The sequence below is a fragment of the Mixophyes fleayi genome, chromosome 5, assembly GCF_038048845.1.
Source record: "Mixophyes fleayi isolate aMixFle1 chromosome 5, aMixFle1.hap1, whole genome shotgun sequence".
NCBI lineage: Eukaryota > Metazoa > Chordata > Amphibia > Anura > Limnodynastidae > Mixophyes > Mixophyes fleayi.
The window spans coordinates 217,716,352-217,738,323 of NC_134406.1; the positions used below are offsets into that span (position 1 = coordinate 217,716,352).

A 21,972-nucleotide genomic window follows, 5' to 3' on the forward strand; every position below is an offset into this window, starting at 1 on the left:
TTTGCTTGAGCGATGCTCCCTGCAAGGAATTCAGAATGTCCCTACTTCTAGTGGCGCTTGCAAAAGACTCATCTCAGGTCACATCAGGTACATACACGTAGACTGTCCAAATGTCACTCATTTCATCTTATACAACTTTATCCAAAGTATGGATGAATTCTGCAGTGCAACACTAAAATCTTAAATTTGATCCTATTGTATTATTTTGCAGACTGGTGGTATGAATAATGTTTAACGATGTATTCACGCAGGCGGTCAGTCAGAATGCCCTGCAGCCTGTGGTGGGATCCTCTAACATTTGCAAGGGTCATTCACACAGCCATTAGGGACAATGCAAAGAAAATATTAATAGGAGTTGCAGCGGCACTGTCGGGGCAGGAAAGAGAATGTAGGCAAGATCCAATCTTGTGCCATTTTATTGTCAAGATTGCAGGTAAATCATACACAGCAGGTGCACATTATACAGCAAACAAATCCTTATATGATATGACTCTGGGAGCTGAGACCTAGTTAGCAGTATGTCTGGCAAAGTTTTCACAGAGCTTCCAGACAGGTACGCAATTTCCCTCTGATAGACCAATATCACACTGGGCTATCATGACTTAAAAAGGACAAAAACAGGCCCAGCTATCACACTACCATGAAGACTTAAATCCTTCCTCACACTTGGCAGCTTTTTACCCTGCTACAATTACCATAGACACATCTTTCGCTATATTTTTCAGCTTATTCTTCATTCTTTCTGCATGCCTGACATGAATGGCCCTTGCAATTGTATTAGGGGTCACTGATCCCTTTTTAAAGAAAATGTTCACAAAATTCCATATTTTTACAGTAAAACAAGTTTTTCATCAATGTAACCATTGTTAAATATTATGTCATTATAATACATTATAGATGTTATTCTTCTGTTGGGAATCGTCAGTGTGGAAAACAGCAACTTTCCATTGGGTTAGACTGTGATACAGTAGAAATAGTACAACATGAATTCCTCCATGCACTGGGTTTTGATCACGAACATTCGCGATCTGACCGTGATGACTATCTGAGTGTTGTGTGGGAGAATATTCAGCCTGGTAAGTCACTATATTTTATTATTTTTATAATGTGCTATAAGGGCCTTGAGATCTATAGCATGTTGATTTAACATTACAAATCTTTTATGTCAGTGTTATTCCTAACCACAATGCTCCACAAAGCCAGACATTACGGAAAGCAGAGCATTCATGAAAGAGTGTCATACAAGGTAGATAAAATAAGTGTAGAGCTAAAATCAGTTTGCAATCTACTGGAAAAAGGCAGAGCTGAGACAAAAAGAGTGAATCTGCCTCATAGTAGAGATTGGAACAGCAGGTAAAGTGTACCAGTAGGAGTTGTGTGGGTAGTATTAGGTTAGGCTCTAATACAAAGGTGGGTTTTCAGAGAGCATTAAAAGTGTGAAGACCAGAGGTAGTCTGATGAGGCAAGGTAGGGAAATTTACAAGTGAGTTACTGTACAGGGTGGTAAGTAGATGGTAGTGAGAGGTGGTTACTAGAGAGGAGGCAACGCATGATAGAGACAAATCTATGGCTGCATGAGTATTTTGAGGTGAGGATTGAGATGTTTAAAGGTGTGGGACTGTTGAGGACTTTTTAGGTTAGAGTTGGATTCTGGAGGATATGGGGATTCAGGGCAGACATTTGCTAAGAGGAGCATCGAGTGAGGAAGATCTATCTAGTCACGGAGTTTAGGATGGATTGAACCAGGGACAGATGAATGAGGGGAATGCAGACATGAGGAGGAAATAGTAGTTGAGGCAGAAGATGATGAGAAAATGGATACAGATTTTGCCTGCAATTTGTGTAAGAAAAGGGCATATTCTAGAAATATGTCAAACATATACCTCACATAATTCATACAACATAATTGTAGATATGTAATAACTGAGTGTTAATGTAATAATTCTGTAATAATATTTAGGAAAAGAAGACAATTTTAAATTAAGAGATGATAAGATAACAAGCTTTCTAAATGTTCCATATGATTATACATCCATTATGCACTATGCCAAGACAATATTCGGGAATGGAAGAGATTTAACAATGATACCCAAAAATCCTCAATTCATTAATATAATGGGCAGACAAATGGATTTAAGTGACAGTGATGTCTTAAAGCTAAACCGACTCTACAATTGTAGTAAGTTCACATAAATTGACTTTTTATTACTACATATGTTGGGTTTTAAATATGTCACATTTTTCTATAAGCAAAAATATAACTATTCATTTTGTACTGCTACTTCTTATATTGCTAAAGTAAATTTCACAACCTTTTAGTTTTATGCCATAATGTCCTGTCTGATCTAAACAGCAGCTGTAGCCCCAGGTAGATTTGATCAAATAGTTAGGTTGTTGTGTTTTAAACTAAATTAGGGGGCAATTGCACAATGTGTTACACAATCTCCTGCATTAGGCAAATTACTGCATTAAACGCAGTCCCCATAGGGACTGTGGTCTAGGCAATTTGATCAAGTTCCAAAAAGCTTAGCTTTTCATATTAAGATTGCATAATTGAATCCTATGGGAAGAGTATTGTGATAGAGGGATATTCGGATCCCTCTCCGCAGCCTTCCTGTTCTCCCTAGAGTTGACAGGCGATTAAAGTCATCGCTAGGACAGCCTCCTATCGGAAGCGGTGTCCCGGGGTGATTTTTTTAAAAAATGGAGCCCCAAAGTCACCTGTCGTCCTTGCAATGACAGATGATAATTAACGAGGCACAAATCCATTAAATTAATAAACAAGTTAAGAAAACTACACAGAGGTGCAACAGGAACAAGGCATTCCATGAGACTCATCGAGTACCTGATGAAGAGGGGTCATATACACCTCCCAGAGAGATAAGTGATAACTCTTAAAAATGTGTACATTACTGTAAAGAAACGAGCACTGTGTGTATGGAACCAGTCTTACAACTCCTTATTCTTATCCATACATGGGCAGCACATTTTAGCCCTGTTGTTCTCAGGAAATACCAGTGATGGAAATGTAACAACTCCTTGAAAAAGCATTTCAGGGGTTAAATTCCACCTCCACAGGAAACACTCAGGATTTGAGTGAATTAAGGTACCATTGTTCCTTCTGTTTGCTCCCTATTGTCCACTAGTAAGCTCTACAAATATCCAGGAGCCGAACCCAGCAGGGGTCCGGCTGGTGGCGGTAGTGGAGGGGGCTGGATAGGGTGAGAAGCCCACCAATCAAGACCCATTGCAATTCTCCTGGGCAGACAGTTCCTAAGGTGGGATTATGAAGTGATTGAACAGACTATCCTGAGAACTGGACATGTGAGTGACTGACTTTTGGCCAAAGGGTGATGCTCTGCCAGAGATTCGCTCTGGAAAATATCCCACTGGATTTATTTGAACTCCTTTCCTCACTTGTTGGACCTGCTATCATTAAGGGGGCCATGCTGTATTTAATCCTGTTCTGCAGAATAAATCATCCTTCTATTTTTCCTCTAATACCGTGTCTGAGTGATTTGGGAACCACTTATCACAATTATACTTACCAAATGTCATAAATTATACATATAAGCATGGCAAGGTGAAAATGTTGTTGAAATACACATAGTAGCCAAGGAGAGACTACCCATGTGAGCAACACTGCACCACATTTAGAGACTGAACTCAAAGTCCATATCTTCAAACTCTGGCATAGTAGCATGCATGGGAACCATAAGTCTATTGAATGGCTTGCATTCATTTACATACAAATGTATATGCAGTTTCAAACAAAAGTTCCTTAATTATGTGGACAAATACAAAAATGTAAATATTACAAAATGCATATTTTTTATAGTAAGAAACTGGTACATAAAGTGCCTGATTCATCTTTGGACATTAGTTCCATTGTGCGCTGTATCTTGCGTGAAATTTAAGGATAAGGGGAGGGAAGGGGCGTATGCACGCAGACAATGTACACTAAGGGCGAGCCAAAGTCGAGCGAACACACATTCGTCGAATTCAAACTCTAGGTAACTCTGAGGCACTTGTTCTTAGGTGTATAACTTGCACCAGCTACAGGACAGGTTTAAGTGCCGACTGATAGTGATGACTGACACATATGTATACCAGAATGCGTTCGCAAGTAAGAGAAACTATAAAAATAAATTTTATGTACAGTACGCATTAAGAACATCCTGAATTATGTATTTCATGTAAAAAAAACAAATTTTTTTAAAATGTATTTTTATTAATGACTACAGTATTAAGAGTTATTAATATTTTCTTTTTTTTGCATGCAATCTGATGGCACTTCATATTACACATTTTCATATCCTGCAGTCTGTTCTGTCTGCATACAGCAAGTTAAGTATAGCAAGAGTGTACTGCGTGCAAGTTATATCCGATTTTTTTAACGCAAGCTGCGTTCCAAGATGAATCAGGCAATAATACGATAGATATTAATGCCCATTAGTGGTTGGTATGCATGCAGCTCTACTGCACAGCTTACACTAGAAACAGTTATCATACAAATAAGAAGTAATATCAATCCCCATCATTGCCCCAACAGAGAGCATCAACTGTCATTGTATAAGCTGCAATGAGAAAATACTAACCTGGACACTTCTCTTCTCACATACACTAATATTTTATATATATATATATATATATATATATATATATATATATATATATATATATATATATATATATATATATTATTAAAGTAATTCTATCGTTTTAAAATAAGCATTGCCCAATCAATTGTATGTGTGTCCAAAGCACATGGTGGTTTATTTTAGCAGATGTAAATAGTCAACAATTCAATACATTATTATATTATGATAAAGTACAGTACAGCACAGCCAATACCAAAAGATAAATACATACATACTGCTGCAATCGCTGTGCTTCCATGGGTCCCAATGGAACAGTATATCTTTTAGATAACTGTGGTCAGAGTAGACTGGCTAGAAGCTGCAGCTGTGATCATATATATTCATTCAGTGTTACAGAGAACAATGCAAATGACGTAGCTTGCTTCCATAGGTCCAGACAAAGGGTATCTCCAGGGCAAACAGTTCATAGGCTGATTCAATCTAAGGAATCCAAAGGAGGGGGTCGTCTCTCCAGGGGGTCTGCTCCTTTCATAGCCAGCATCATACAAAAGGTTTATTCCCTAATATCAATAACTAAAGTATGCAATGTGCGATCACTTCGCCGACTGCACCGGACAGCTACTGATGAATAGGGCTTCAATATGATATCAGACATGACACCTTTCCTATAACCTAAACCTTTAATAACACTAAAATGTACATATAATCATATTATATAAACTAATAATAAACCAAATGCTATCTGCTCATAAATTACAGTGTAACGGAACCAAAATGAATTGTATAAATAACTAAATGTTGTAATGCGAGAGTGTGCGTGCGTATTTTACCGTGCGTACGAGTCGCATTCACATGGCTAAACAATATTAAACCAATATACTTTCGTTCATCCAATTATACGACTTCAACAATATATATATATATATATATATATATATATATATATATAAAAAATAAAGCTGTTCTTCTTTTTCATTGTGGAGCTAACCTTCTGCTAATTTATGGGCATTATTCTCATTTCTCTTGCACAGGTTCTTCGCTAACTTTTCTGGAATCATGCAGCTTTGAACTAGATGACATTTGTGGCATGCTGCAGAAATCAGATGATGCTAACTGGCAACGCCTTTTTGAAGTTACAAATGGCCCAAGTTCTGACCACACAACGTTAGGAAAAGTAAAAGGTAATATTTAGTGAACTATTTAGTACATGGCAAAAACCATTAGCATAGAATTTAACTGTATTTTTATTTTTGATGCACTGGTTTAAATAGTAGGCATAACAATTTGGCTACATAGCTAAGTGACTTTCAACATCATTGTTACTGGCAGCACTTTCATATATTGCCTAATATTATGCAACCCATTCTACCTGTATAATACATTTTGTAGTCTACACAGGACAGCTTAATTAGAGGTCCCAGGGCATAGTCAACATTAGTGGGTCAAAAATCCTTTTTGCAAAACATGAGGGTATACTTGCGACTTAATCCCAAAAGCAATGTATACATTTTTCATAAGAGCAAGAATATTACATATTAGTCTGTGTAAGAGGTTATTACAATTTTTTTTGGTGTAATCTATTTTTATTAAAAAAAGCAGATTGAACATAATACAAAGATAAAGCCATTTGGGTCATTACAGTCCATCAACCAATAGTAAGTAACAGAAACTGTAAAGGTTGAACAATGCATGCCAAACAAGAGGTAAACAGGAGCGAACAAGAAAGAAGAGGGAGAAGAACAAGAGAGAAAAGGAAGGAGGTGGGGGGACAGTGGCCAGGAAGGTAGGAGTAGGAAAAGAGCAGACTCCTCATGGTGTCACAACAGCTCTATGAGAAAGAGAATGTCTAATAAAAGTATGAGTAATGTACAGAACCTCCCAGGTGCCAGTCCAGGTGTTCCCATAGTGACAAATGCCTATCCACAGTCCATGAGTAAACAGTAAGACGAATAATCCTTAAATTCAAGCTAGTAAAGCCACTTTGCTTTGTTTTCAGTAACTTTCTTTTGGCTGGACCTGGTGAAGTTGTCCATGAGTCCCATAGATTGTAAGCTTGCGAGCAGGGCCTTCACACCTCTTTGTCTGTTTTACCCAGTTTGTTTATTAGTTTACTATGTTTGTCCTCAATTGTCAAGCGTTACGTAATATGTTGGTGCTATATAAATAAATGATGATGAGTCTATAATAATCTATCTGACTAAACCATTTCTGCATGGTGGAGGAGGCTGTGGCCTCTAATGTATTGGGATGACCACAATAGTGGCGTTATTTAGGTGTTGGAATAGTGATTTTTTTTTATTTTGAGAGACAGGGACATCAAGGAGGTTGAATAGCGAAAAATATGGGCCATCAGGAAACGGGCCGCCCAAGATTTCCTCTGCAACGGCTCTCACACTATGCCAGTATTGCGCTATTACAGGACACGACCACCATATGTGAAGGGAGCTTTCTGTTCCCAACCCACATTTCCAGCACGACTCTGAGACCCCTGGGTGCATCTTACATAATTGGACTGGGCACCTATACCAGTGAGAGAAAAGCTTGTACTGCGTCTTCACCACAGAGAGGCTAGTAGAGCTCGCCAGAGTATACTGAAATGCGCTAGCCCAAAATTGGTTGGAATTTGGCCTCCCCAATTCTCTATCCCAGGAACCAGCATAGCCAGGGAGGGAGGGGTAGAGATTAACAATGAGTAATTGGTAAATGCTTAAAATGGTATGTTGAGGTTCTGGGGAGATGCAGCACAGCTCCTCAAAGCAAACAGGCTCCTACTCGATCCCTCCAGAACGGCCTTCGTCTGGATGTTATGTCTGGCTTCTAAATACAGCCAGAACTCTGATAGGGAAGGCCCAGTTTATCCTGTAAGAGAGAAAAGGCATATACATGTCCATTGACCACCAACTGACCACTTACTGCCTTACCGGTAGACCATGCCTTAAAACAGGGTTGTCCAACCCGCGGCCTGCGGGCCGCATGCGGCCCAGCATGCCTGTAAATGTGGCCCAGCAGGAGTTTTGGTTGTGGCAAGGGGGCAGCGCTGTTAATGAAAAAATAAATCCTGCAAAAAAGAAAAAGATAAGAAAATACTTACCTTGTGGTCACGCGGTCCCTCCCTGGTCTCCTCCTCCATGTGGCGCTTGCAGTTAATATCAGGCGTGACATCATCACGTCCGACATCCATTGTGGAGCACAGCACATAGGAGTCACCCTCGCGAACCAACAAAAAACAAGAGAAGAGGATCAGAGAACAAGCCGATTAAATGGTAAGTCAAGGGTTTTCTTTTTTTGTTTTTTTTTATTATTTCAAGGGACGCTGACTAGTGCATAAACTCACCTGGTCCGGAGCATCACGGACCTTATCTTCCTGTCTTAATGACTGCTGTATTGAAGCCCTTCATAAAATGTTGTAACAATATCACTTGATGTTTGACAGCAGCCATTAGCATGTCATTGAAGCACTGATCAACAACAAGGAGCATTAGCAATGTTTTGTATGGTTTTTTTGGATGATCAGCTATCGTTAGTGCTAGTGTATTTTATGTGCGGCCCAAAACAACTTGTTGCCTTCCAATGTGTCCCAGGGAAGCTAAAAGGTTGGACACCCCTGGCCTATAGTTTTATCATTTAACCACTAGCAACCTTTGCAAATATCACTTTGCTGCCATATCCAGCAGGGATATGAGGTCTATTTTATGACACAATCCAACTCCTAAGATATTAAAATGCCTAACGGCTGATAACCTTTCCTTACCTTATACTCTTACCGTTTAATTATAACCATAAATAAAATACACACAACTTAAATGTGCTGAAAGCAAAGGGATTTTATTGTAAGGTATGGTGGTGGAGAAAGAGAGCAGTCAGAGTTGACTTCCGCCAGGCAAACCGGGATGCCCCAGTCTTTTCCATGGGACATCTGCAAACAGGGGACAACCACACACCCCAAGGTGCACATATCTACCTCAATGGGGCCACCGCCCGAGCACTACAGAACCCTCCCCTTTTTTAGGCTAACGGAAGCAACCACAAACCAACCCGATCGGGAAAAACTTGGACCAAGACTAATAGCCCATTCCATTTGAAAAAAGGTGGGTTAAGTATGCCCGTTACCTTAATATGCCCTTACCACTGGCCGTCGACTGTACTGCGATTTCCGGCCACACCCGGATCCTTAAGCCACCACACCTACAAAAATTTCCGCTATGCCCCTATAAACATCCCCTATAAATAAATGCATACCTTCCTCATTCAAATGAACACCATCAGACCGATAAAGACCAGGATTCTGAAAACGGATAAACGGATACTCTATACGTACCCCACCTAATGAGTGAGTGAAACGAGCAATCACTGAGTTCACCTTTTTTCGTACCTCATCAGCCACTCTGCCTTCCTTAAAGTATCGCCAAGTCAACCTAGTCCCTATATTCGACCAGCATATAATCAGGTCAGGCCAAATCCAACTCCAAATCCACAGACCTACCTCTACCCAAGTTATTTCCTCCAAGATGAACAACCAACACATGAGGCACACCACTTTTAGCAATCTCGCCTACCAACAGCTTCCTAAAACCTATCCACTTTAAACCCCTTTGACCAATCCACAGAACCACCACCGACCACGGAATAGCTGATATATCCCCCGCTGCCCTATGTAATGCAGCACAATGCACATACGAGTGTCCAAACACCCAGATCAGCCGAGGGTTATTGTTTTCTGTAAGAGGCAGTGAAAACAAACAAAAGTTAGCAACAACATACCAAAAAACACTTCCAGCAGCTGGAAAGGAAAAAGAAAAGAAACAGAGCTACCAACCCTTGGGACCATTGTTATCCAGCACCCCTGCCCCAACTGGTCAGATTTAGGTTTTCTCACCTTACAACACACCGAGCTGATAGATGAGATCACCACCTGTTGCCCAAGCATGCCTGACAGGGGGAAGTCTAAGAGGAAGCCACTAGCTTGCTCACCCGCAGAGCGCCAAAATATAACATCACAAAGGAGGCGTGAACAAAGCAACCTCATAGCTGTCCCGAGCAACACCCGGGATCGCGGCCAGCATACTGCCTAACAAAGAGTCACTAATAGGCCTTCTCTGGTCCAGAGGAACCAGTAGCTCTCTCCCCAACCCCTTAGGGCCTTAGAAATCAAGAAACTTTTTGTATAGTCTGTCCCACCTTTCATCCTGGCAAAAATGATATACTCGCCAATGCTCCCACCATAGGCGCCCTAGACTTGCCTGATCGATAACCTTCCCAGACCGACGCAAGCATGCACTTGTCCCCACCTTCATTATCGCCAAGGCCTTGGCTTCAGAAAGAGCACCACTCCGTCCAGGCATCTCGATACTTCTTCCGAGTCGAAGAAGCCAGGGTGGATTCGGCAAACCCCTCTATGTTGGCTTGACAATCTGCCATACATAAGAGGGACAGGGTGAACCCGTTAGGGATGCCCCAGGAGCCAACATCCTAAACCTCTCCATCTGCCCCCTGGACAACGCATCCGCCAACTCATTCTCCACTCCAGGCACACGCCGAGCTTGAAAGCAGATGTTGCAGGCCAGACAGCGCCAAACCATCCTACGCATGAGCGTAATCACTGGAGGAGACGTGGCCCTTTGCCTATTGATTGCCTGCACTACCCCGAGGTTGTCTCACCAGAAGACTACTTGTTTCCCAACCAACCTGCCTGACCACAGCTCCACTGCCACAATCACGGGGAAAATCTCAAGTAGTGTCAGATTAGCCGTCCAGCTGGAGAGCACCCATTCCTCGGGCCATGGAGCAGCACACCACTCCCCGGCAAAATATGCCCCAAAATTTCCTACGAGAGTGAGATTCGGCCACGCGGGCGCTTGTTCCCAGCCGTTGCCCTCTCAAGCTTCCGAAAAAATACCCATCCCATGTTTATCACCCGGCAGGCGAAATTAAAATGCCCCAATAGCGCCTGAGCCTGGCGCAATGTCTCTCCTTCCTGCCCTAACACCTCCCCTATCACTCCCCGCAGCTTATTCACTTTGTCAAGCGGTAAACAACAGAGGCCCCGGACAGTATCTATCTCAATTCCCAGGTACGATAGCCGGGTGGTGGGGTCTTCAGTTTTCTCGCCGGCAACTGGCACACCCAGAGAATGTAAAAGGGCCTTCACTGCAAACAGCATATCCTTGCAAGTCTCATCCCCCCGGGGCCCTATCACCAAGAAATCGTCCAAATAGTGGGCGACTCCTTGGTGGCCCGTGCCCACGCAGATACACCAGTGTAAGAACGAACTGAAGCATTCGAAGAATGCACAGGACACCGTGCATCCCATAAAAGAATCTGGATGAAGAGGCAACAAACAAAAAGCCGACTCAACGTCGACTTTCCCCAGCAAGGCCCCTCTGCCGAATCCCCGTACCATGTCCAGGGCAGACTCAAAGGACTGGTACATGACCCTACAAAATTTCTCCGAGATTGCATCGTTCACCAAAGAACCATGGGGAAATGTGAGGTGCTGAATGAGTCAAAATTTCCCTGTCACCTTCTTAGGAACCACCCCTACCGGGGACACCACCACGTCCCGCTACGGTGGGTTCCATAAAGGTCCACTCATGCGCCCCAGCACCACCTCTCTCTGGACTTTCGCTAACAACACTTCTGGGAACAAACTGTCCGGTTTCAAATTCCCCCCTTTACCCGACTGAACCGGCCCCTACGATAGGAACTCGAATCCCCTCGTCAACACCCTCTCTCAAAAAACTCTGCCTCATACCTGCGCAGATAGCGTCTAAGCCATCGGCTCAGGCTAACCAAATTAATCGACGATCCTGCCTTCCCCAGCATCAGTGCCGGTCTGGGTACTTGCGCCACCTATTCTATGCTGCTTATCACATGCCTTAGCTGAGTGACCTCCCCCACACTTAATGCATGCGTCAGCAAATCTACATCCCTGTCCGTGAGGGCAACTTGACCGATTGAACAGGTAGCAGCCCCTCATTCGCCCTGGCTGCCGCCGCCACGTTGGGGCTGCAGCCCCTGCCCCCAACCATCCTGGGACACTTTCAGCCATGTTTACACATCCTTATACCCTAGCATCAGGCTGGCATGCCCGTCATATTTCTATTCAATTTCCTAAACACCTCATCGGCCAGCTAGACCCCGGGGTGAGAAGACACGTACATGTCGTGCACCATGTGCAAATATTTTAACATGTCCATCCATTCCCCAGGGTATGTCTCCAAATAACAGGCGGCAAACATATATGCGCCAGACAGCCAGTTTTTATAGGACTTATAACTGGCTTCGCCCCCGCCTCCCCAGGCCATCGCCACTGCCACCGCTTTCTTGTCCTGCTTCGACACTTCAAACATATTGACAAACCGCCCCCTATCGATCTTACTCCGAACTTACTTCCTGACCCCTTGAAATACGCCTGTGCTCGCGCAGCGCACCATTTTTGTCCCCTGTGAGCCTGGAACCCCCGAAATGGCCATACCTTCCCACCACAGCACGCTCAGCCTGGCAAGGAACAAAATGTTTGTGCAAGTGCTTTACTACCTTGTGTTTCTGACGATGACATGCTAGAACGGCTACTACCGGACCACAAAGGTTGTTCATCATACATATTATATACACTCATCTCACCTTGCCCCATGGAGCCGCCTTCGGAGCCTCCCCACTGACCTTCCATCTTAGCCTGGCGTCTTCCATCTCTGCCCCGGCTGCGTCCAGACGCTCCCGAGCCACCGGCCTGGAACTTCAACCGTCACCGGAAATCCCGCCATCTGCTGGGAGAGACATGTTACTGCACAAAGCCTGAGATACAGAACCCACAGCCATAGACTGTCGATCATGACTAGCTGTCCCCAGCACATCGCGCGACACCCTACCAACCCTCACACCTGTTGGACCGTACACTACCATGCATCAACCTACTTCTGGATCGCGACGCGTGAGGTCCTGCAGGCGCCCGACCCCCGGAAACTGACCCTACTGACATGAGCAGAGGAGGGAGAGGGAATATCATGCTGGGCCTGCCGCTGGTAAGACACACTTCTATGAATGCTACCCCCCTAATACCCCCCACCCACCGCTGACCGGGACCCAGGGGTTGGAATGACTACGCCAGAGGACTGAACTGACGTTCCCCGAGGGCATCCGCCGCTTGGGGATTCATCATGGAGACGGCCGCGAGACCAGAAGTGATGTCCGTCACTTCCGGTTCGCCAGCGACCATGGTGGCCGCTGGAATACCACAGGCACCCGCTGACTCTGGTGGCCCGGGAGCGGGGAACAGTAATAGGAGCTGAGAGTGACCCGGAAGTTCCGGGGGAAACCGCGAGGATCCGGACGGGACCTCCATGCTAACAGTAAGTAGAAAAAAGAGGGCAAACGGAGAGGAAAATAGTATGGAAAGGGAAGGGGAACACAGGAGTGGATGGACTAGGGGAACACAGGAGAAGGGAAAAATGAGAAGGAGGGATACCTAAAGAGGGGGGGGGGGGAGTAGGGGTTAGCAAAATGAAGCAGAAAGACAATAAAGTAATATATACAATCAATAGTTGGAACCAGAGGAGAATAGAAAGGAACAGGCCAGAAATAAAGTAAAAGGAAAACACTAGAAATATGCAAAAGGGGGACAGCAAGAAAGCAAGGAGAGCGATACTTATCCGTCCAATGTCCAGCTGCACAGGGGACTGATTCTTCTCCACGCATTCCTGATATAATCTCCGCAACCCCTCCCCATTACTCATATGGGTGTCCTTCCACAGACAAAACATTTTAACCCCCAGAGTACCAATACATTCCAATACAGCCTCAGCTTTTAATATCCCTCAAGCTTAAATACAGCCCTCAGTTCCTATACTAATTTCAAAAAAACCTTAATGTCCTAAATCACAAAATCTACCAATGCATTTACAATTACATAGTTACAAACCTTTCTAGAAACCAAAGAATACAATTTCAAACATGACATCATTAGTAACCTGATGTGATCTGGTCATGAATCCGATATCAACACTCCATGCTGATCCATGTATTTCAATATCATTTACCATTGAACTACTAACAATATACAGTGTACATTTTACTCATATTTAAGTTTATTTACTACTGTTTAGAATGTCACGGGCTCATATATACTTGACTGTTTTTCGGAGTCCAAATGGGGAGAGAAATCCAGCATATGTGTCTGCTTCTAAATCCAGTTAACAGGAGACTTTAGTCTTCACAAAGGTTAATTACAGAACTTCTGTGGGAGGAGGTGATATACTTGATTGGAAGCTATTCTTTTGAAATGTAAATGTGCTTGCCTAACAGAGACAAAGGCTAGTATAGTGGGGGGTGGAAAGAATCCAGCTCTCTTGTGAATTATTTTGTGTGTAAAGTAAAATGTCAAACTTCATATTCTTTTTCAGAGCCCAGAGTCACAGGGGACCATATGAAGGCGCACAATTTAATAAACTGCACGAGGGGCAGCCGTTGCCCTTTGTTGGAGAACACATATTTGTGGAACCTGATCAGGGAGAGAGGGCGCATAAGGAAAAGCCATGGCTCAGCAGATTCCAGGCATGAGGCAGGCCTGAACTGGTGCCTGGCGTCCAGGGCTCCCAAACTACTCCAGCCGGTCCTCTGTGATAGAAGGACACCTCTTCAGCAGGGCCAGATCAGTTTTGAGTGTAGATTGCTCAGATTATGGTGGATTTTAGGACGGCCAGGATCAAAGCTGTATAGAAGCCTGACCGCTTTTAATGGCCTACAAGCCACATCCCTGTTATTACATTTTTAGAATAGGTGGAGGGAGATCACATATCTGTTAAGATTAAGTGAAGTTTTAGAATTTAGGTTAAACCTAAGTTAATAATTAGACTTGGAATAGGACTTGAGTTTGTAATTGAGTTGGGTTAAACTGAAATGTAGGAACAGCTCTAAGACTTGGGCTAATGTTATGTCAATGAAAGAGTCAATATATAGATGATAAAGTTGAGCCTATTTTTTATGATATTTGAGATGGTGAATTATCCCCTTTAAAACAAGGGGTCTTGTTGTCTTCTTAGGACACCATGGGTTTAAGATAGAAAATGTATATAACTAACAATTACCCTTTCCTGCAGCTCCCAAGCTGATTGTTAGTACATGCAAGAATGTGCAGAACAAGAATCTTCTCTCATTGTAAAGTATGAATGTCCAATTCAGCATTTACTTTTTTTTTATTGTTCTCCTAACTGAACAGATTACGGCTATTTTATGCACTTCAGCACCAGCACAGGTAAGACTGGGGATAAAGCTATACTTGGAAGCAGGCTATTCTACCCTGTAAGAGGATTTCAGTGCTTGGAATTCTTCTACTATCTTAGTGGTAATGCGAATGACCGGATGAACATCTGGATCGCTGAATACACAGATGAATCCCCCAATGGTGCTCTGACATTTATAGACTCTGTAAATGGTAAGAACATTATCATCATCTATTTATATAGTTCCACTAATTCCGCAGCGCTGTACAGATAACTCACTCACCTCAGTCCCTGCCCCATTGGAGCTTACAGTCTAAATTCCCTAACATACACAGAGAGAGAGAGAGAGAGAGACTAGGGACAATGTGATAGTAGCCAATTAACCTACTAGTATGTTTTTTTGGAGTGTAGGAGGAAACCGGAGCACCTGGAGAAAACCCACATAAACTTCACACAGATAAATAAGGCCATGGTTAGGAATTGAACTCATGACCCCAGTGCTGTGAGGCAGAAGTGCTAACCACTAAGTCATCACGCTGCCCATAAACACAGTTATTTCAGATCTAATTCGTATATAGCTGTATATTTGTGTAGCAGTGAATCATTATCAGCCATCAATATTAAAGCATTTAAAATCTGCTTCTGCTATGAATATTTAACCCTAGTACTGTAATATCATTATTGGCTACAAACAAAGCAAGTTGGTGGATTGGTTCCATTAAAAGCTCCTTATTTTTCTATAAAATGTCATTTGAAACTACACTGACCACACATTGTCTTGTATTAAGGTTCTTTTATTACCATAAAATAACATGATCTTTTATTTTTTCTTAACATAAATCACAACCAAATAGAACAATCACCAGAAAAAAAAAAATTGGAACTATGATTGGTGGCAAATTATGACTGTTACCTCTGGAGATGAACCTCTTGGTTCAGTTCATAATATTGGGCTACTATAAAATTGGGATATTTATAGAAACTCAACTTCTTAATGTCTTGTGTCTTATAAATTAGTAAGTAATAGCACATTGATAGACATCAATATACATGCAAGTGTTTTTTGTAAAACAAGAGATCTGTACACTACATTAAAAGGGGAGCACTGGGGATTATAAAGGTACAGTTGTCAGACATTTCAGCATCACCCATTCCCCCAATACAAAATGTTCTGATCCCCAAATCCCAATTTATTTACTCATTATCATTACTTGTGCTCATATTTATGAGAAGGGTGTTTCAGGTTCCATATATATCATAATTTTACCCAAAATTAAGTTTTTAGTTTTGGAAAAATTTTCCAAAAGGGTTTATTCCACCCTCCTTGTGTCTAAAGCCCAAAAAGTACAACTGAACATTTGAAAAATGACACATGCAAACTTATGGAAAAGCTGACAGATTACTGTCTTGCTGCATCTTTAATAAAATCATGTGTCACCTTCTACCAAGTCAAAGCTCTCTTTCCAATTTATTATTGCCTAAATGCCAATTGCTTGAATGGCTGTATCCTCCAATGTATTAGCTATCCCTCAAGGACACAGTGCCGCATTCTGAACCTGCATACCTGTATGCACCATTTAAATTGTCTGTATCCAGGGTCGGACTGGCCTCCCGGGGGACTGAGCTATCCCCCGGTAGGCCACAATCCTGATCTTAAAAAATAAACAAAATAAAATAATACTCACGTGACCGCAACGCTCGACTCCTCTCTGCTCCGTTCTCACTGAATGTGAGGAGCGCTGCAGAGAGGACTCGGGAAGAAGAGAGAAGAAAGAAGCCGATAGAAAAGGTAAGTGATGGAATGGAAGCAAGGGGAAGCATGGCAGAGTGATGGTGGAGCAGGACAGAGTGAATGGGGAGCACAGACAGCATGACAGAGTGAAGGGGGAGCATGGCAGAGTGAAGGAGGAGCACAGACAGTATGGCAGAATGAAGGGGGAGCATGGCAGAGTGAAGGGGGAGCACAGACAGCATGGCAGAGTGAAGGGGGAGCACAGACAGCATGACAGAGTGAAGGGGGAGCATGACAGAGTGAAGGGGGAGCACAGACAGCATGGCAGAGTGAAGGGGGAGCATGGCAGAGTGAAGGGGAGCATGGCAGAGTGATGGTGGAGTAGGACCGAGTGAATGGGGAGCACAGACAGCATGGCAGAATGAAGGAGTAGCATGGCAGAGTGAAGGGGGGGCACAGACAGCATGGCAGAGTGAAGGGGGGGCACAGACAGCATGACAGAGTGAAGGGGGAGCATGGCAGAGTGTAGGGGGAGCACAGACAGCATGGCAGAGTAAAGGGGGAGCATGGCACAGTGAAGGGGGGAGCACAGACAGAAGAAGAGAAGAAAGGAGCCGATAGAAAAGGTAAGTGAAGGAATGGAAGCAAGGGGAGAGCATGGCAGTGTGAAGGGGGAGCAGGACAGAGTGAAGGGGGAGCACAGACAGCATGACAGAGTGAAGGGGGAGCATGGCAGAGTGAAGGGTGAGCACACACAGCATGGCAGAGTGAAGAGGGAGCATGACAGAGTGAAGGGGGAGCACAGACAGCATGGCAGTGTGAAGGGGGAGCATGGCACAGTGAAGGGGGAGCACAGGCAGCATGGCAGAGTGAAGGGGGAGCACAGACAGCATGGCAGAGAATGAAAAGGGGCAAAGACAGCATGGCAGAGTGTGAAGGGGAGCCAAAGCAGCATGGCAGAGTGTGAAGGGGTGCCAAAGCAGCATGGCACAGGGTGATGAAGGGGGGGGGGCAAAAGCAGCATGGAGGGCGCAGTGTGATCATAAGGAGGCACAGCATGGTGATTAAGGAGCACAGTAATCTGCGTGATGGCACAGCGGGCTTGTGGCAATGTAATGTGTGTGTGTGTGGTATGTGGTGCCTAAATAATGGGTGCTATTTTGTTTGTAGGGTGAAGGTGGAGCAATTTCATTTTATAGTGGGGACTATTAATTTAACATGGGGTGGTTTGGGGGCTATTAATTGAATGTTGGAGTTTGTGAATATGAATTTTGTAATGGCAGTGATGGTTGCGGGAAAAAGGTATATTTATTATACGTAAATGCAATTAATTTATTGCAGGGGCTGTCTGGAGGGAAATAGGTTTATTAAATAGAAATACTATTTCTTTAATGTTGGGGCTGGAGGAAGGCCTAAGTATTAATTGTGGGTCCTATTGATTTAACACCAGGGCTGTTTGGAATTTTCTAAATGTACCCATTATTTTTTCCAAATAAAGCCCCCAACATTCCAGGATCCAGACAAGCCGCAACTAAAGAAAGCATCAGCCACAGGTGGTAAAAGTGACAAGAACAGGTAGAACAGTCTGTCAAATGTTCTGAGTCTTGCAAACTTGACTAACCTGTGGCACTCCAGGTGTTGTGAAACTACAAGTTCCAGCATACCCTTCCAGAAATAATCTGCTATATATTGGCAAAGCATGCTGGGGCTTGTAGTTTCACAACACCTGGAGTGCCACAGGTTAGCCAAGTCTGGTCTAGTGGGACAATCCCGATTTTTGGTGATTCTTCTGCCCAATCTAAGGGGCAGGTCAAGACTGTGTACTCTTTATATATACACACTGCATTCTTTATATACTACACTATGGTGCTAGCTGTCCTTCGTGGGCTGACCACTCCCACTCTAGTTTCTGGTCTTGCCTCTATGATGGCTGGCACACACCCCCTCTGGTGGGCCCGCAGTCCCCCCAGTGGGCCCTTCATGCCCCAGTCCGACACTGCCTGTATCACACTATTAGATAATAATAAATATCTTCTAGCTATAAGGCAATAAACCCGCAGCGTATACCATAGAATATATTTATTATTATTATTAATTAGGGTGTATAAGCTGTCCCTCGTGTCTGTGAGGGATAGCTTATACATAGGAGTATATAGCCATTTTATGGGTAAATAATATACACTTATATGGATATACCATAACTATTTAACCTTTACATATAGGTTATCAGGGGTGGGGTAGGTTTTAGCGATTATAACTTGCGACAATGGCAATCGCAACTAAAGAATGACGATTACAATAATAATAATACGGCTAGGCAGGAAATGTAGACTTACTGTAAAAAAGACAAATAACATCCCCGACAAGGCTGTCATACTTTCCGAATGCAGAAACTCCAGGCACTTGCAAATTACACCAATTAAAATTGCGATAGTAACATTTTCGGATTTAAGGCGGCAATGCCAGGACCCGGCGCCTCTATCGTGTATCCTTTCTACTAATAGTATTTATAACCCTATCCTAAAGCTATTTTGATTGACATCATTTGCAAGTGCAGTGTTTTCTCCATTCGGAAAGTATAGGAGCCTTGTCAGGGATGTTGTTTGTATTTTTTACAGTAAGTCTACATTTTCTTCCTATCGGGAGTACTGTAATCAGTTATCAGGTGTATCAATATAAGGGGAATTTTGCCTACTGCTAAAAATCTTGTAGGTCATTTATATCAGTGACTTGTATCAGATAGCTAACTAACAAAAGAAATCCTGCAGATCGATAATATCTCGATAAGTGATTGCTAGTAGATATAATCGGTATTGTGTATCTCATCACCCATACATTAATTGTTTTGATACTATGTGCACGTAGAATAAATAAACTATTAACAACAAGTATAATCTATATTAGAATAACTCCCATGTTATATTTTTTAATTCATTATACCTCACACAATTGAAATTACATTTTAATGAATTCTAAATAAAATTGTGTTTTTATGTAATACTGAGTTCATATTAAATACGTAAAATTACCTTTTCTGTTTGTGCACCACACAATAACATTTGGGGATATATTTACTAAGCTGCAGGTTTGAAAAAGTGCAGATGTTGCCTATAACAACCAATCAAATTCTAGTTATCATTTATTTAGCACATTCTACAAAATGCCAGATATAATCTGATTGGTTGCTATAGCAACATCTCCACTTTTTCAAACCCACAGTTTAGTAAGTATACCCCCTGGGGGTAAATGTATCAAGGTCCGATTATTTCAGCGTGTTAAAATCACGGCAAATCGCGGGTGATAACCCACGATTTTAGTAAAAATTTTCTCAAATGTATCAAGCTGCGAGAGAAAATCCCAAGAAGACTTCAATCAACAAGGGGCCCTCCTGGCTGAAGACTTAAATCAACAAGGGGGGCTTTGGGTCCAAGAAGAACTGAAGAGATTTCAAGCATGGACTTTGGGAATTACAAATTTATTTAGTTCTTGTACAAGCCGGACTTTGTCACCAAAGTCCAAAATAAATTTGTATCCAGTCATTTTTGGATTGAAAGCGGCTGACAACAGAAGAAAACTTCAGTGGTGAGTATATTGAGGATTTATTATTTTTAATAAAAATATATGGTGTAACTGAGGGTTTTTACTGTCTTTATTGTGGTTTTATTATTTTTAATAAATGTTAGTGGTTTTAATGAGGGAGTTGTGCTTTTGTAAACATATTGGTTTGTGGAACTAAAGGTCCCAGCCAGCCGTGGGTGTCAGGGCATGTTGGCACTTGTGGTTCTCCAAGTACCAACATGCCCTGGCTATCATGGGTATGCTGGTGCTTGTAGTTATACAAGTAGCAGCATGCCCACACTATTTATGGCACCCGGGTTGGCTGGGACTTGTAGTTCCACAAAACAAGATAGCATCTGTTTGTTTTTTTATACATTATTCACCGTTATTACCCTACACCCACTGCCCAGGGGTGTAGGAAAAGCCCTATTGCTATCAGCACTGGGCTGGGTGTCCCTAGGGGATGGGCCCGCTCGTTTTTTTTGGCGGACCCCACTCCCTAGGAAAGCTAGCCCAGTGCTGAACAGCCTGGGGTTGGTTAGTCATTATGCAGGGGGACCCCTGCCCCGTTTCCCCCTGCTATAGTGCCACCAACCCTGGCTGGTTTGCCTAGTGCTGGTTCCGTGAAAATAGGGGGGACCCCACTCAAATTTTTTCCATGATTTTTCACGGAACCAGCAGTAGTCTGGCAGCACCAGGGTTAAGACTGAATAGAGGGGGAATCCCACTTTTTTTTAAAAAAAACTTTTGATCTATTCTTTACAATTTTGATAGCTGCCGGAGCTCCAGCAGTATGACAGACAGTGTTAACAGTGATGTGTTTATACAACACACTGCTAGCAGCAGCGTGTTGTATCTAGCGTGTTTTAAAGCAAACTCTCCTGAGTTTGCTTAATCGCAGCTTCATACATTTGAGACTTGTATAGCTGGAGTGGCAAACAGTCGGGAGTTTGATCTCATGAATTTGCAAATAGCGATTTTGACAGAAGCACAACTCTGGCAATTTTACATGAAATCTCAGCTTCATACATCTGCGAGTTTCAACTCTCCCAAGAAAATCGTTGGATTTGCAAAATCGCACCTTGATACATTTATCCCCTGGTCTTTTTCCATATGATCTGTATTGGTTAGGTGATAGACAGACTAGTATATAAATGTCAGGGATGTGGTAAGAACTCTAAAAAAATATCAATTTAACTATCATTACAAAACGGAATACTATGAATTGGGAATTAACAGCAAATATAGATTTTATCACAACATTAAAAATATCCAGTGCGGTGGTATAATATTTTATTTGTTGCAGGTGAACCAGCTGATTACTGGCAGCTACATCATTCATCACTAAATGCAACACATAAGTTTAGATTTATACTTCAAGGAATAAAAGGAGATGGAAATTCCAATGGTGGTTTTTCAATTGATGACATCAACTTGTCAGAAACTGAATGTCCACAAAATGTTTGGCACATCAGAAACTTCACAGAGAATTGGAATGAAGGAGAAATATTCAGCCCCCCCTATTACTCTAAAGATGGCTATGCATATCAGATCGCATTACGGAAATATGCAAAGGCAAACTTATCATTCAGCATTGCAACATATCTGTATCTGACATCTGGAGCTAATGACTATGCCCTCCAATGGCCCTGCCCATGGAGACAAGCTACAATAGAGTTCCTGGACAAACATCCAAATGCACAACAGCGCACCTCCAATATGAAGAGTATTACAACAGATCCAAGTCAACGTTCAAAAGGTTAGATGTCTATAAATTGGTCAAGATAGGCAACTTTAGACTTGCATTCTGAGATGTACAGAAACTATTTAATCACTAAAATTCAGCATTATTGCATTATTATTA

The 21,972-nt window shown here is 42.6% G+C and overlaps 1 protein-coding gene across 1 annotated transcript in view; it reads left to right on the forward strand.

The window, feature by feature from the left end:
• The window catches only part of LOC142159517 (meprin A subunit beta-like), a 53,477-nt gene that overhangs the window by 25,104 nt on the left and 6,401 nt on the right, over positions 1–21,972 (forward strand). The window contains exons 5-9 of the mRNA XM_075214412.1: positions 898–1,076; positions 1,961–2,179; positions 5,633–5,782; positions 14,815–15,030; positions 21,415–21,867. Coding sequence (XP_075070513.1) covers positions 898–1,076; positions 1,961–2,179; positions 5,633–5,782; positions 14,815–15,030; positions 21,415–21,867 — 1,217 coding nt within the window. The remainder of the gene's footprint in view (positions 1–897; positions 1,077–1,960; positions 2,180–5,632; positions 5,783–14,814; positions 15,031–21,414; positions 21,868–21,972) is intronic.